At 44.5% G+C, this 17056-nt stretch overlaps 3 protein-coding genes across 3 annotated transcripts; 1 reads left to right on the forward strand and 2 right to left on the reverse strand.

Annotated features, from left to right (window-relative positions):
* Window positions 1-1611: 1611 nt before the first annotated feature.
* LOC133021338 (small membrane A-kinase anchor protein-like) lies at window positions 1612-3621 on the reverse strand. Its single transcript, XM_061088132.1, has 2 exons — window positions 3384-3621; window positions 1612-2431 (listed from the first exon to the last, which is right to left on the reverse strand). The coding sequence occupies exon 2, from the start codon at window positions 2185-2187 to the stop codon at window positions 1933-1935; it is 255 nt and encodes an 84-aa protein (XP_060944115.1). The 5' UTR covers window positions 2188-2431; window positions 3384-3621; the 3' UTR covers window positions 1612-1932.
* Window positions 3622-5608: 1987 nt separating this feature from the next.
* mstnb (myostatin b) lies at window positions 5609-10266 on the forward strand. The gene is made up of 3 exons (XM_061088605.1): window positions 5609-6014; window positions 7318-7688; window positions 9886-10266. Exons 1-3 carry the CDS (start codon window positions 5609-5611, stop codon window positions 10264-10266), a joined length of 1158 nt encoding a protein of 385 aa, XP_060944588.1.
* A 4770-nt stretch (window positions 10267-15036) lies between these two features.
* LOC133022038 (tripartite motif-containing protein 16-like) lies at window positions 15037-16839 on the reverse strand. The gene has a single exon (XM_061089054.1). It carries the CDS (start codon window positions 16837-16839, stop codon window positions 15037-15039), a length of 1803 nt encoding a protein of 600 aa, XP_060945037.1.
* Between the last annotated feature and the right edge of the window lie 217 nt (window positions 16840-17056).

Below are 17056 nucleotides of genomic sequence, written 5' to 3' on the forward strand. Positions count from 1 at the left end.
TTAAACATCTCTGACCCGTAACACCTGACATCAGCAGAGTCAGAACACTGATTGTGATGAATGAGTTCAAATCAACAATATTATTATAATAAAATGAAGACTTTTCCTTCCACGCTGCAGTCACATCTAACTCGTGTTGATCAAACCAGCCTTTCTCTGATGTCATAGATCCAAACGTTCACGTCACTCAGATCAGTCTTCGTCGTTTCATTCCAACGCAACAAATGGCATCCGATTTAGATTTAGGAATATGGCATATGGACAACAGTGTCGTCTTTAATCTGTGCTGCTCTCACAACATGTTTGGGACGAGCCCAGGAATTAATCTGTCGATACAGATTAGTGCAAGTTCTGTTTCGCTTGTTCACTTTTTTCAGTGATGGGATTGAGGAACCTTCAGATCAACCATCTCTGAAACACCACGGATTGTTAAACTGTAGATTTCAAATCATAAAAAGCTCCTGATTGATTCAGTGAAGCTGCTCCACACTGAAACCTCCTCTGTGTTTGACTGTCACCGATCAGTACTGACTGGTTTCATGCTACAGTTATTAGAGAAGGCAAGTGGTGACAATTACCTGCCACTGTTTTATGGCTTCTCAGCTCGTGTGGGAGGATTCTCACCGGCTCCTGCTGCTCTGCTGGATCTTTACAGTTACTCTATAATGATTGTAACAACGGTCAACAAACAGCTGGGGTCTGAGCAGTTTCACTAGCAAGGAATTATGGGTAAATCCCACTGACATCAGTTTGATATTTGTCTTCCAAGGCCTCGGTCGCTCCAGTGACGACCGGACCTCTGATAACACGGCTCCTATTCACCGATTCATTAAGGACGTTGGTGGTTATAAACTATTCCAAATGTGTCTACACTGTCCCGTGTTGTGTGTTGTTCTCATGGCCCTTTGTTACACAGCAGCACCACAAGGGACCGAAATCTAGATCAGATTATTTGTGCTGTTGCCCTCCGGAGGGCGGGGGGGTGGCAGTGGGTCTAGTTTAGGCGTTTGTACATCATCATCACAGCGTTGACACATTACAACATTTTAGCAGAAAACCCTGGAGTCGCTTGTTTTGTTCAAATGTTTTTAACTTTTCGGTAAATCCTTTTCTTAAAAGTGTCGATTCCTCCTGCGTTGATTTGCTTTGCTCCGAGTCCGAGTTCTTAAACTCCGACTTGTGTGCACAGAACATCCTGGAGTGCAGGAAATACAAGTGTGTACACATTGTTATGAGGAAGGTCCCGGTGGATGGAGGGGCTGCGGTCGAGGCTGCCTAATGACAGTGGGTCGGGGGGGGGGACTGAGCTGAGGAGGATGCTCCTGCCACAGGATCTCCGGGGAGGCCATTACAGGGAAAGAGCTCCAGCCAGAAGGACCAGAAGGATGGTGTGTTCAGGGTCTGGAGAGACGGGTGGAGGTTTTCAAACTTCACCCGATGAAGGGATCTATTAATAACTTCCTCCGTAAGAAGAGCCAGCCTTGGCCCCCCCCCGCCGGTGCAGCATCAATGGACGGGATAGACTTTCACCGGCAAAGAGGAACATTATGATTCCAGGAAAATATCTTGCTTTGCATCATAAACCAGCCAGGCAGAGGGGGGGGGGGGGGGGGGATAGGGTCCGAGGAAAGACGATATTCCAGCTGAAGATGCTCTGCTCTGTCAGGCTCCAGCTTTGAAAAACAGATAATCACACAAACATGGGCAGGATCAGAGTGCTGTGGTCGCCCAGCACCAGGGCTTTACAGCGCTCTCCCAGTATAATCCAATTCTGGAAAAGAGGTCAAATCTGAATTACTGGCAGCTCGTTCATATTCCCGCTGGCAGCAGGTAGACGCCGGAATGATTCACTCTGAACAAATGTGTGTGAGACCGTCGACCTCCGACCTCTCGGCTCAACCCGGCCTCGTCCACGTGACCCGGCGCCCCCTGTCATGGCACGTCACACTCGATGTAAGGGATGTCGCTGTAGCGGCAGTCGACCTCCACCCACTGCTGCACGGCCCGGGCCACGATCTCCTCCGACAGCCTGTGGGCGTACTCCAGCAGCACCGGGCTGACCTCGGCCACGCCCATCTCCGAGGGGACCAGGTAGGCCTTCTCGCCCCGGGATCCGCCGCCCGTCTTCTCTGTGGAGTTTGCATGCTTGGCCCCAGCGTCACTCCTCTTGGATTTGACGCACCCCATGCTCTTGGCGGTGTAGCATGGGAGGCGTGTGGCGTGTGGCGTGCAGCGGCGAGGTGAGAGAGTCTTTTCGGTCAGATCTGCAACTCGTACGTCTGTGGTTTCATCTCAGCGAGCGGTCGTGAACAACCCAGAAGCCAAAAGCATCCACTCCCACTGCCTCCCGTGTCCCAGGGGGCAGCGTGGGCTCCGATCAGAGGGCGTCGGAGAGAGCCGGGCGGCGAGCGGCTTGGAGGCCCATCCTCAACTGCAGAGAGAGAGAGAGAGACAGGGGGAGAGAGAGAGAGAGAGGGGGGGGGATTTCAGTGATTTGTTTTTCCCTCGCTAACCCAAATACCAGATGGCAGCAACTGAGGAAACGTCTGCCGGTGACGTCCACGTGTGGCAGCGGCAGCTTCGTGACCTCGGGGTCAAGGTGCCACTCCTACAGGCCCCCCCCACCACACCCCACACCCCTCCCTCTGCTTCACAGTGTTTTATGACTCAATCCCCTCGGCCTGTGTTGTGCAGCAGGTCCCAGAGATCTGTCTGTGGCCTGGACGTCCTGATGCTGTGTAAGCCGGCCTCCTCCCATCTGTTCCTCCACCACGGCGGCCGAGCCTGATCCACAGCGACAGCTCCTCCTCCTCTCCTCCTCCTCTCCTCCTCCTCTCCTCCTCCTCGGACCCCGGGGCCTCGGCTGAGCCCAGGAGGAGACATGTGCACGCCGGCGTCCACAACAACACGCAGCTGGCCATGCATGATTCATGCTGAGAGGGGAGTCTCCCTGTGAGCAGCAGCACTGGAGGAGCACATGTCAACACTGTGGAGCTGCCACTACATCCTCCTCCTCCTCCTCCTCCTCCTCCTCCTCCTCCTCCTCCTCCTCCTCCTCCTCCTCCTCCTCCTCCTCCTGGTGGTGTTACTATGAAGAGAATCATGTGAAATGACTCTGATGTGTCTCAGTCAGTGTGAGAGAATCCCTGAGCTGTCAGTCAGACACATGGCTCCTGGAATACACTGGTTTACATGAACAATAACAAATCAGTGGAGCTTCTACTTATTAAATTGACATTATTATTATTATATATTTGAGTCAGATCCACAGGAAACACTGTGGTGCCAGATTTACCAGATTGTGACATAAGCCTCAGGTTTGTCCCTCATTGCCCTCAACATGAAAATGATAATAACCATAAAAATAAGCCAAGGTCGATCACCTGGTGTCGGATCTTCTGGTTCCCAGCTCCTCCTCGAACAGCATCAGCAGCGACCTCAACTTCCACCGGAGCGATTTGGGGAGAAAGACGCGAAGAGGAGGAGAAGAAGAAACGTGTTGTCCAAGTTGCAGCAGCTCGGTGGGGATGTGTGTGTCCGCAGCGGAGCCCTGGTGGTGAGAGGAGGGATGGAGCCCAGAGGAGGAGAGAGAGCCTGGGAGAAGCCTCCTCCTCACTGGGAGCAGATCTCAGCTCTGGAGCTTCAGCAGCGACACTGGACGGGGATGAGCTGCTCTGCTGCTGCTGCTGCAACACCGCCGCCTGGTGGCCAGACTCTCAGACTCACAGCCCAACCAGGGAGGACCACTATCTCCTGAGGAACTGAAGAAAAAGAGTGGAATCAAAATTTACATAAAAAGAAATGGAATTTATTAACTAAAAAGATTTTGTAGCTGTTTTCAAATCAATGCTTAAAATATATTATATATAAAATATGCATGCTACTGTTATTTAATTTTGTTCAAATAAGTGCTGTTTAAAGTTTATTATTCTTATTTAGGATAATTAGTCATATTATAATTATTGTCACCATTATTATTATTATTCATTGGAAGTAGTGACTTGGGAAGTGTAAATAGAAATTTTCAACTTTAATTTAGAGCACATGACCATCTGCAAATCAACAACGAGCTAACAGCGCCCTCTTCTGGAGGAACTCGGTCAGTGACTCACTCACTCTTTCTATCTATCTATCTATCTATCTATCTATCTATCTATCTATATCTATATAACCATCTATCTATCTATCTATCTATCTATCTATCTATCTATCTATCTATCTATCTATCTATCTATCTATCTATCTATCTATCTATCTATCTATCTCTCTCTCTCTCTCCATCCATCCATCCATCCATCCATCCATCCATCCATCCATCCATCCATCCATCCATCCATCCATCCATCCATCTATCTATCTATCTATCTATCTATCTATCTATCTATCTATCTATCTATCTATCTATCTATCTATCTATCTATTTATCTATGCAACTATCCATCTATCCATCCATCCATCTATCCATCTATCAATCCATCCACCATCTATCTATCTATCCATCTATCTATCTATCTATCTATCTATCTATCTATCTATCTATCTATCTATCTATCTATCTATCTATCTATCTATCTATCTATCTATCTATCTATCTATCTATCTATCTATCTATCTATCTATCTATCTATCTATCTATCTATCTACCTACCTATTTTGTTATTAGTATTTAATGTGTTTAATTTTTTGCTTTTTTCCTTCTTTTATAATAAATCTGATGAACTCTGCTGATGGTGTTCTAGTCTCTAACCCGCCACACGATGGCGCTATCCTCTCAGGTGTTAAAACCAGTTTTCACCTACAAGGATTTTGGACAAATCTCGGATTAAGGATTCTCTTCATCTCCGTTGATTAGTGATTGAAATGCCAAATGTGAAGAATATGCATTTTATTCTGATAATATTTGAATGGTAAATAAATGATAATCTAAGAAACCTGTTATTAGAACAAACTGATATGATTTGACTGGTGTTGAATACAATTATAATTTTGATTTCTTCTTGTGGGTGAAATTAATTTGATGCTCAAAGGAATCGAAACACAAACACAAACACACACACACAGAGAGACACACACACATGAGGGACCTGTCACATCAGCTTATTACGTTATGATACAATCTATTTAAAAACACATAAAGCCTTATCAACTTTCAAAGAGAATCCTGCTTTGATTGAAAGTGTATTATCTGGATTTTTATAAAACATGGGATAGTTCATTGTTTGTTTGGGACAACTTGAGATCGGACCAGTAAATAACACTAAAGTCTGCACCCCCCAACCCCCCCACCCAATCCATTGCGCAATCCTCGTAAGACAAGCGACTCTCCATCTGTGGCCACGCTCGGTTCACGCTCCTCGTCCCTTTATGGTTTTGACAGTTGGGGAAAAAAAAAAAGTTTTTCAAGTCAGTCGGTTTAAAAGTCATTGTTGCCCGTCCAGCCAATCATAGTTTTTGACGACACAAAAAGCGGCTAAAGTTGGAGTATAAAAAGGTGTGCGCTAATAAAGTATGATGCCTATCAGAGCACGCACGCACGCACGCAAGCACCGGGGGATCTGTTCCGTTTGTTTCTGTCCCTGAAACCAAAGCTTCCCAGCAGACACACACAATGCATCCCATGTCCCACTTCGTGCTCTACCTCACCTTCCTGGTGGCGGTGGGACCAGTGGTCCTCAGCGAGCTGCAGGAGACCCTCCACCTCCAGCAGCACCAGCAGCAGCCTGGAGGAGCCAGCAACCCGGAGGAGCCGGAGCCCTGCGCCACCTGCGAGGTCCGGCAGCAGATCAAGAGCATGAGGCTGAACGCCATCAAGTCCCAGATCCTCAGCAAGCTGCGGATGAAGGAAGCTCCGAACATCAGCCGGGACGTGGTGAAGCAGCTGCTGCCCAAAGCGCCGCCGCTGCAGCAGCTCCTCGACCAGTACGACGTGCTGGGAGACGACAACCGGGTGGTGGTGATGGAGGAGGATGATGAGCACGCCATCACGGAGACCATCATGATGATGGCCCTGGAACGTGAGTTTTTTTATTTCACTTTTATATATTTTAGCTATAGTGGTGTATAAAGTACTTGAAAGCCATACTTGAGTAAAAGTACAGATATCTTACCTGAAAGTGACTTCGGTAAAAGTAGAAGTCACCCGTCAGAAAATGAGTTAAAAAAGTCTTAAAGTAGCTCATATTAAAAGTACTTAAGTATCAAAAGTATCTGGTGTTGAAATGTACTTAAGTATCAAAAGTAAAAGTACAAGTACCAAAATTAAAAATGCAAAGTGCTTTTTATAGTAGGCCTATACAGACACAAAACATCCCAAAATGTTTCTCCTCAAGATTTATCTCAACTGACTGAAAAATTATAACAACAATATGAATATAATGTATATAATGTAAAAATGTTGAACCGTAGATGAGAGAGAGAGAGAGACAGAGAGAGAGACAGAGAGAGAGAGAGAGAGAGAGAGAGAACCAACCTCCGCTGCTCAAGTAACGAGCCAGTATGAGAATGTAAGAAGTAGAAAGTACACATATTTTTGTTCAAATGTAACGAGTAAAAGTACAAAGTCGTCAGGAAAAGAAACACTCAAGTAAAGTACAGATACGTGAAAAATCTACTTAAGTACAGAAACAAAGTATTTCTACCTCGTTACTGCCCACCACTGTATTTTAGGAAGATGAGAACATGTCTTACATCAACACAGTTTGCACTATGGCACACCAATAGAAAACATTGGTTGCTACAAATGTTGCAAAATTGATTTTGATACATTTGTTTATTTGTATTGTATACATATGCCATTGTTTCCAGTAGGAGTTGCCTTTCTAAACCACTGTTGGTAAATGTACGAAAACCACAATCCATCAGAAAATGATATACAGCAACTCTATATATACTTGTTTTAACAAATAAAGTTTGTTGAGTTGTTCGTTTGCGTTGTGTGTTTCTGCCTCGAATCCAGAAGTTTGTAACATTTGCACTTTACCAGAAGAAAAGACGCTTATTGTCAATAATCTGATCTTTAGGATCATTGTGTTTTACACAGTTTAAAGCCATGGTCACCCCATAATAAAATATTCTATTCACAAACAATAAAATCTATATTTGCATCATATTTCAAGCGGGGCAGAGGATAGAGGATAGATGTCGGTTTATTATTATATTAAGTTTCTTAGAAATGAGGATAAATATGATTACTAACACTTAACAAAGATCAGTACATTTTGGTCATAACGTAGTGGATTTATTTCATTTCATTTCTGGGGGTTTTATACATTTTATTTACACATGTATATTTATTTGTTCCTCTCTGTTCCTCTGCAGCTGAACCCATCGTCCAGGTGGACTCGGAGCCCAAGTGCTGCTTCTTCTCTTTCACCCAGAAGTTCACGGCCACTCGCATCGTGCGTGCGCAGCTCTGGGTCCACTTGCGACCCTCGGCCGAGGCGACCACCGTGTTCCTGCAGATCTCTCGCCTCATGCCGGTCACGGAGGGGGGTCGGCACATACGGATCCGGTCCCTGAAGATCGACGTGAACGCCGGGGTCAGCTCCTGGCAGAGTATCGACGTCAAGCAGGTGCTGAGCGTGTGGCTGCGGCAGCCGGAGACCAACTGGGGCATCGAGATCAACGCCTTCGACTCCAGGGGCAACGACCTGGCCGTGACCTCCACGGGCCCCGGGGAGGAAGGACTGGTGAGAGGACTCCACACAGAACACACAGAGAGAGTGATAACTGCAGGGAAGAGTCAATCAATCAATTAGATTTTAATTGTATACAGTGGTGTATAAAGTACTTGAAAGCCATACTTGAGTAAATGTACAGATATCTTACCTGAAAGTGACTCCGGTAAAAGTAGAAGTCACCCGTCAGAAAATGACTTGAGTAAAAGTCTTAGAGTAACTCATATTAAAAGTACTTAAGTATCAAAAGTATCTGGTGTTGAAATGTACTTAAGTATCAAAAGTAAAAGTACAAGTACAAAAATTAAAAATGCAAAGTGCTTTTTATAGTAGGCCTATACAGACACAAAACAAACCAAAATGTTTCTCCTCAAGATTTATCTCAACTGACTGAAAAATTATAACAACAATATGAATATAATGTATTATTTTACAAATTGAACCCTAGATGAGAGAGAGAGATAGAGAGAGAGAGAGAGAGAGAGGCGTGCGTGCTGCGTCAACCTCCGCTGCTCAAGTAACGAGCCAGTTTTGAGAATGTAAGAAGTAGAAAGTACAGATATTTTTGTTCAAATGTAACGAGTAAAAGTAAAAAGTTGTCAGGAAAATAAATACTCAAGTAAAGTACAGATATGTGAAAAATCTACTTAAGTACACTAACAAAGTATTTCTACTTCGTTACTTCCCACCACTGTTTGTATAGCCCATATTCACAAATCACAATTCGTCTCATAGGGCTTTAACATGGTGAGACATCCTCTGTCCTTAACCCTCAGCAAGAGTCAGGACAAACTACTAAAACCCCTTTTTTTTTTTTTTTTTTAGAATATTTTATTTTTCAAAATATTTTCACAATGTAAGAGAACAGAACACTCTACATTAAACATTACAGAAAATTACATAACAAAATTAAAAAAATTCCACACATAGATGAAATAAAACTAATTAAATAAATAAAATAAATAATTCCCCCCAACCAAAGAGAAATCAAAAAAAAAAAAAAAAGTTGGTGCATGGGATGACACATCACAGAGAAATACCGCAATGACACAGTAAATAATGTAATTCAGAGCTCCAAATAGTTACAGTCCTATGGTTCCGTTGGTGGTGTATCCATGTACTCCAAATAAGGCTGCCAGATTTTCAAAAATAACTTATATTTCTTTCTGAGACTATATGTAGTCTTTTCAAGAGGAATAAAACTGTTCATTTCCACAGACCATCGGTCTATGAGAGTCGGGGAAGCAGACTTCCAAGTCCTGGCCACACATAAAGCAATTTCTGCAAATTTAATTTGGAGCTTTGTTAAAGACCCGTTGAAAGTTGTGAAGTTTCCCAGTATACTAAAAACCCTTTTGACAGGGTGAAAATACGTAGAAACCTCAGAGACACATGTGAGGATCCGTCTCCCAGGATGGACAGAAGTGCAATAGATGTCAAGTGTAGGAAAACATCATCAGGATAAAGGTTTTAGCAGCATCGATGAGGGTAAACATTTTAAAGGATAACTTCAATACATATGTCAATCAGTCTCTGGTCAGCAGCCAGTAAGATCATGATCCACCTTCAAGATCGGATGCTAGTGGGGGTGCACGTGTCAGTACAAGTGACAGAAGCCACAACGTGTTCTTTAAAAAGTCAGGTTCCAAGTGGGTTTGAGTTTTGTGAGCCTCAGGCCTCCGGAGGCTGCAGGGTGCAGGGAGACTGTGCAGGATCAGCAGGTGGTGAAACACTCGGCCGCTCGGAAGAAGGAATTAAGATATGAAAGACTTTTGAGAGCTGTAATGGACCCAGTGTGCAGGCAGGCGTGTGCACCTGCAGCCACAGTAACCTCAAGTCCTACTGCCTTGTTACGTAAAAGTTCACCTGCTTCACATTCCTTAAAGTATTCTGTGTGACTGTGTAAATCAGAGTAATTGCCTTCACACACACACACACACACACACTGCCACTATCAGTGACAAACACACATCACAGAGCTCAAGCACTGGCACCGGGCATCAGGGGCAATTAGAATACATCAGCGGCTGTGGTTAACCAACCGTCAGATGATTTGATTTCCTTTTAAAACTCAAAGTTTCATAATATTATCGTGCCATGTTTGAAACCCGGCTTCAGGGGTCGAGAGCAGCGGATTACATGATTTCAAATCCACCACTGCCGTCTGGCTCTCTAACTTCCAGTCCTAACACGCGCTCTGTCATTGCAGCAACCGTTCATGGAGGTGAAGATCTCCGAGGGCCCGAGGCGAGTCCGGAGAGACGCCGGCCTGGACTGTGACGAGAACTCCCCGGAGACCCGGTGCTGCCGCTACCCGCTCACCGTGGACTTTGAAGACTTTGGCTGGGACTGGATTATTGCCCCCAAGCGCTACAAGGCCAACTATTGCTCTGGGGAGTGTGAGTACATGCACCTGCAGAAGTATCCCCACACCCACCTGGTGAACAAGGCCAACCCCCGAGGGACCGCGGGCCCCTGCTGCACCCCCACCAAGATGTCGCCCATCAACATGCTCTACTTTAACCGCAAGGAGCAGATCATCTACGGCAAGATCCCCTCCATGGTGGTGGACCGCTGTGGATGCTCTTGAGTCGGGACGGAGAGCATCGGGAGGACGGGGGGGGGGGGGTGGTGGTGGTGGTAGGGGGGGGGGGGGGGCGGCGCAGTGGCTCACCCCCCCCCGGCCTCCACCTTCAGACTTGTTGACACAACCAATCCACCAGTTCCAATGCTTTCCTCCAGAACATGGTGCAGTAGAACCAGAGTAGAGGCCACAACCAGCCCGACCTTTCCTGCAGGGCAGCGCTTTCACAACCGGCATAGCTCCTTTCTCTCTCTCTCTACCTGTGAGGTCGTAGCCATAGAGGCTTGAAGTCAGAACAATTACAGGAACACACGTAAACACGTACGCACACACATGCTGCGCGTCGGAAACGAATGTAGACAGAAACCATCGAGGCTATTCAAACTGTTCTCTCCCTTTATACAAACGTGCTGACAGATTATACTCACATGCCGTCGACTCCACTCCACTCATAGTCAACATACAAGCTCGTACACGTTTCGCTATAAGCTGTTTGTGATCATTTTTGTTTCGAGTTGTGTTTTCAGAGCGAAAACCGAGAATCCTCAAGGACTTTTTGAAGAGGGCTTGGAAAAAACCGAACTGGAGATTCAGAGCAGTATCTCACTCCGGTAGAACACGTTCGAGTCCGCGTAGGTTCGTAGGAGCTGAATAATAAAAAAAAACGTACTAGCAAAATTTTGGAAAATTAGACACATGACATTTTTTTTTCCTTTTCTTTACTGGCTTGAACTAATTCATTCTCTGTTCTGATTACTAACGCATGGAGCTGCGTGCGATGTGGAGGTGTCGATCACTCCTGAGATGCTATACACGGACACACAAACATGTTCCAGACACACAAACCCAACCAAGTAGCATTCTCTCTCTCAGTCACAATCCCGTTCCACCCGCAGAGCCAGACCTGCCCAATACACTTGAATGATTCTGATTGTAAATTCACACGACTGGACAGAAGGACTTGAACTGAAGGCACAAGGAATGCAGCCTACAAATGAAAATGTGTTTAAGACAGAGAAACTGGGTTGTTCGGATGAATGAATGTTGAGATCATGCTTAAACTCTGTCTTACATCAACACAGTTTGCACTATGGCACACCAATAGAAAACATTGGTTGCTACAAAAGTTGTAAAATTGATTTTGATATATTTGCTTATTTGTATTGTATACATATGCCATTGTTTCCAGTAGGAGTTGCCTTTCTAAACCACTGTTGGTAAATGTACGAAAACCACAATCCATCAGAAAATGTAATACAGCAACTCTATATACTTGTTTTAACAAATAAAGTTTCTAGCTTGTTTGTTGAGTTGTTCGTTTGCGTTGTGTGTTTCTACCTCGAGTCCAGAAGTTTGTAACATTTGCACTTTACCAGGAAAAAAGACGCTTATTGTCAATAATCTGATCTTAAAGATCATTGCCTTCACACAGTTCAAAGCCATGGTCACCCCATATTAAAATATTTTATTCACAAACAATAAAATCTATATTTGCATCATATTTCAAACAATAAACATCTTTATTGGACAGTTTCTCTGAGGAACGGGGTCGGACGAGCTCGGTGTCTTTCTGCCGACTCACTGATCGAATCGTATCACAACACAACAACCTGAACATCTCGGCCCCACTTCGCTCGGGAGCAGCTGAGAATCTGTACGTCTTCGGCACATGGTGAAAACTGATACGTTACACAAGCAGTGTGCGTGTGTGCGATGTGCATCGGTATGAGGAGAACAGTTAAGACAACACACACCCACACACACACACACACACACCCTCTCTACCTGACAACACTTGCACAATCCCATCACCGTGAGCCTGTTTCATCACAAGTGTCATTCAGAGCAATTTCCCTGACTTAGCGTTTCTCCAGTGAAGGGATGTTGAAAGCATTGCAGTCTAATGAGAGGATGTGAACTCTGGTGCGTTCTGCCAGCGTGACCTATTCCACCGATGGCCTCATTGAGGCCTGACTTCCGCCCAGTAGAGGGCGAATTGAGCATGGCCCCTGAGAGCCACTTCCTTTCCTGCTGCGAGCTGGAACTGTTCCATGAGGATCGGCCACAGAGGAGAGCAGACCCGGACAGAGCGGATCCACAGAACCTCTGCTTCCTGAGGAGAGGACTTGAGATTCTACACTAACTTCTCCGTGTAAATGAAAGAACACAACTGTGGAAAAATGAAAGTTAAATAGTGTTTCTTATGATTAGTTATTACGTTCAACTGCACAGTCTGTAATCTCTTGTGTTTCTACATCTGCAGCTTTTATGAGTCTAATAGTCTCCAACTGTTTCCACCTGTTTACTTTCAAATTATTTCTAATGACGCACGTCTCAAATATTAACAATTTAAGAATGTGAAAACATCATTGATCATCACGTGTTAATGTCAATTCAACTTGTTTTCACAGCTCCCTGCAGCCAAAGTTTCCATTTTACAATAGAATAACAGGCCGAGTGAATTCCCCAAGAAAGATTTGCTGCAGGTTTCAGAGATGTTTCTGTTTCTTAAGGTTTCAAACATAAAACGTAGCTGGTAAAAGAAAAAAGGAGAAACAGAATAAGAGAAGTTGAGCCCGATGAAAACAAGACTATTTCCTTCTCTTCATTTAAGAAACCATCCTGTAAGAATAGTTACTATTCAGTGTTCAACGTCTATCATGCAGCATTTCATTTAACGAATGTCCTGCATCATATCTGCTGCTGTCTGCTTGTTTCAAGCTGCTTTCTGAACAGGAAACATTTTGACGGAGCGTCGCTCATCTGCTCAGAGTCCGACCCAGGAGGACGGTGTCCGCCAGCGACATTCCACCTCTGACAGGTGAGGAAGTGAGAGTGAGAGAACGGGAAGGAGGATGTAGGCAGCTGGAGACCCCGTTATTGGACAGAGTTCCTGGAGTGTAAAGCTAATAGAAAAAGAATGGATAGAACCTGAAGTCCTCCATCATAAATTGTCGTATATAATGTAGATGTGAGGCTTCAATTAGTGATGTTTAATAATGAGGGAGATATTCAATTACACTTTTGCACCCAGAAAAACTAAATAAGGATTTAACTAAATCACAAAAATAGATTTACTCCCATAGTCTCATCTGTGTAGAGTATGTTTGTTATTGTATTACCATCAAGGAGGAAATGTTTTTGTCTGTATTTGATTGTTTGGTTGTAATTTGCAGGATTGAGCAAAAGCAATTGGACAGATTATCACAAAACTTGGTGGAAAGAAGGAAAGAACACATTTGATTTATCTCAAACATTTCAGAGAATAACTCCTGGATCTTGAATCTTAAAATCCTATCTGATATCTGAGTGTGTGCAATTTGGTGCAGATCTATTGAATTTGAATGTGTCTTCATAAAGGGACATGAGATCACTGCCATGTGCTGTGTAGCTAGTTACGGTGGTGTTTTGACCCAGGTTTATTTCAGGAAAATCTCAAAGGGCTCTGGAGACGGTCAGTTTCTGCAGAGATCACAACGCCTGACAGACGATAGCAGCTTTTAAAGAGATGTAACCTCCAGAGGCCTTTCAACAAATGAGTGTGAATGGAAACCGGTGACCTTTAACCTAGAGTCAAGAACCACAAACAACCAAAACACATGACTTGTCTCACCTTGGATTAGAAAGAAATAAAATAATTATTTGTCATTATTTGTATTTTTGTTAATAAATTGTTGCCTGATTAATTAAAAAACAATATTCATGTAGTCTGCATACGATGCTCCACCTTGTTAACTCATCTGAGGATCTCACTTTTCCAAATAGATGCTTGATACAACCATTTTAATATGAGAGACTGACAGTGTCTTAATTTAAGACTAGGGCTACGTTGTAGCACTAACGTGGTTGCTTGGTTTTGCGCACATCGGCAAGGTTAAACACTTCACTTCCTGCGTCCATCACGCGATGTCGAACCTTGCCTGCTAATTGCTCATTACGGTCCACGCTATCACATAGAACATCACATTGTGAACATTTTATGTAAATCGAATGATATTTGTAAAACAAAGCTTACTTCCTGTTGCCAGTAGGTGGGGCAATCACTATTATTACGTACAGACTAATATATCTGTAGGGACGATGATATAGCGTGAGCAATTTTGTGTCAATTGGTCAATGTTACAACAACTTAATTTTCACACTGATCAATAGGTGGCGCTATGAGTAGTTAGTCAGTAGTTCGGAGCTGGTTGGATAATGCAGAGTGGATTTACAAAGTACTCAGGAGGTGGCGCTATGACACTGAGGAAATAATGACACATAGAGCTGTGGATTCTGATCATGAGACAGCAGTTTGGTGGTGATAGGACAATGCACAGTTTGTCATTGATATGCGGTGAAGGACGATCCATCGCCGCATATCAATGTTTACACGATTTGAGAACAATTCTGACCATGGTCCAATCCAAAGCAGCCAGGAGCAGTGCATCAAAGTATAAAACATGTCACTTCCTGTAGCCAGTAGGTGGCGCTGTGATTTCAAGTCATGTTGTCTGTGTAGATGTCTTCAGGCCGGGACTCTTGTCTTACAAGTCAAGTTTGGACCCGATTGGACCAAATATGCCAGAGATACAGAAGCTCGTGTTTTGATGGCGTGTAATCAAACACGCAGTTGAAGTTGATCTGATAAGAGCCGTACGACAAGTTTGTCAAAGTACAAATGTGGAAAATGGCCAAAATAGCCATTAAAGTCAAAATGGCAGGCTCCCTGTTTGGTCTAGCTGCATATCTATCCAAGAGACTTATTTGTTTGTTATGAAAAGACACATGTCCCTCTTAATTTTTGTAGATGAAAATCACAAACGTCACCACCACGACCATTGAGCAAGTTACAAACATGGAGAAAAAAGAAGTTAAAGATTTACACACAGAATCTAAAACTCTGCTTTTAAGGTCTCGAGTCTCTGTGAGTTTACAGAACTCAGCTGTGTCTCCATCATAATAAAGCCTAACTCCAGCATAGAGAGGCTGAGTGAATGTGGTCTGAACTCTGTGGAGGAGAGTCATGGTGTCAGAGACGCTGTAGAAGGACAGAACACCTGCACTGTGATCCAGGTACACTCCTACTCTGTAGGACCTAGGACCTGACACTGGGGTCTTGATGCGGTTGTGATAAAATGCATAACTGTTTCTATAGCAATATAATGACCAAGATTTATCATTGAATCCAAATTCACATTCAGGTGAGTCTCCTGCTCTGCTGATATTCTTGTATGTGACTGCTACACCAACTCCTCCCCACACCCCCACCTTCACCTCCAAGTAACAACGTCCAGTCAGACTCTCTATACTCAGGACCTGATGCCAATAAGTGAATCTGTCTGGGTGATCGGAATAAAACTGATCTTTTCTCATACCTGTTACTTTTCTGTTTCCCTCAGATAATAACAGACGTCTTTCTGCTGTGTTTGGATCCAGTGTGATTTCCTGTGAATATCTTAAGAAGTCAGCTCTGGTCTCTGGCTCTGGTTGTCGCAGTAAAACATCCACTTGAGACACAATTTGTAAAATCTCTGTCTCACTCAGAATGTCCTGTAGTCGACCTCTGACCTGTGACACAGCCGCTGTCACTTCCTCAAAGTTCCTCAGAGGACGGATCCTGATGCTGGATGAGTGTGTAGATTCACTGAGTGGTGACAGTGAGGGGTAGTTGTGTAGAAGCTGGTTGTGATCCTCTGTGTCTGAGAGCTGCTTCAGTTCATGGTCTTTCCTCTTCAGCTCACTGATCTCCTGCTCCAGTCTCTCTCTGACTCGACTCACTTCAGTTTCCTGCTGGGATCTGATCTGCTGCTCCACATCAGAGCTTCTCTTCTCCAGCAGACGGATCAGCTCAGTGAAAATCTCCTCACTGTCCTCCACTGCTTTATCAGCAGAGCCATTGACGGCCTCCTCCTCCTGTTGAAGCAGCTTCACATCTTTCTCTGTGTCCTGGACTCTCTGCTGGATTGTTTGTCTTCTCAGCCCGAGCTCTCTCTGCCTCTCAGTCCTTTCTACTGCAGCTGACACTGTGTCGTGGCCTTTATGTTCATCCACAGAGCAGAGATAACAGAAACACTGCTGATCAGTGCGGCAGAACATCTTCATCACCTCGTAGTGTCGAGAGCAGATGTTCCCCTGGAGCTTCTCCGAGGGCTCCACCAGCTTGTGCTTCTTAAATGCAGCTGACTGAAGATGAGGCTGGAGGTGTTTTTCACAATAAGAGGCCAAACAATTCAAACAGGACTTGAGAGCTTTCAGTTTTCTCCCAGTGCAGAAATCACAGGCCACATCTTCAGGTGCAGCATAGCAGTGATCAGCAGGAGCAGCTTGGAGTCCAGTCTTCTTCAGCTCCTCCACTAAATCAGCTAACATGGCGTTTGTCTCCAGGACAGGCCTCGGTGTGAAGGTCTGTCTACACTGAGGACAGCTGTAGCTTCCTCTCTCCTCCTCTTTGTCCCAGTGGGTGTTAATACAGCTCTTACAGTAGCTGTGTCCACAGACAGTAGCCACCGGATCCTCCAGTAGATCCACACAGATCCAACAGCAGAACCTTTCTCTGTCCAGTTGATTTTCTTGCCTCTCCATTTCAGCTGCTGACATAGACTGTAGAACAGATTCACTTCCTCCGAACAGAAACAGATCTTTGCTCCTCCCTCTCTCGTTCACTTCGTCTTTTCCCCACGTTTTAACACACTATTGAAAAGAGCAATGGTCTTACCTCTCCTCAGCAGTGTTGTCAAACTGTTTAAAGGCGGCTGCCTTTAAACAGTTAGTTTAAAGGCAGTTCATCAAAGTATAAAACATGTCACTTCCTGTA

This window comes from Limanda limanda, chromosome 16, assembly GCF_963576545.1.
Source record: "Limanda limanda chromosome 16, fLimLim1.1, whole genome shotgun sequence".
In the NCBI taxonomy this organism is placed as follows: Eukaryota; Metazoa; Chordata; class Actinopteri; order Pleuronectiformes; family Pleuronectidae; genus Limanda; species Limanda limanda.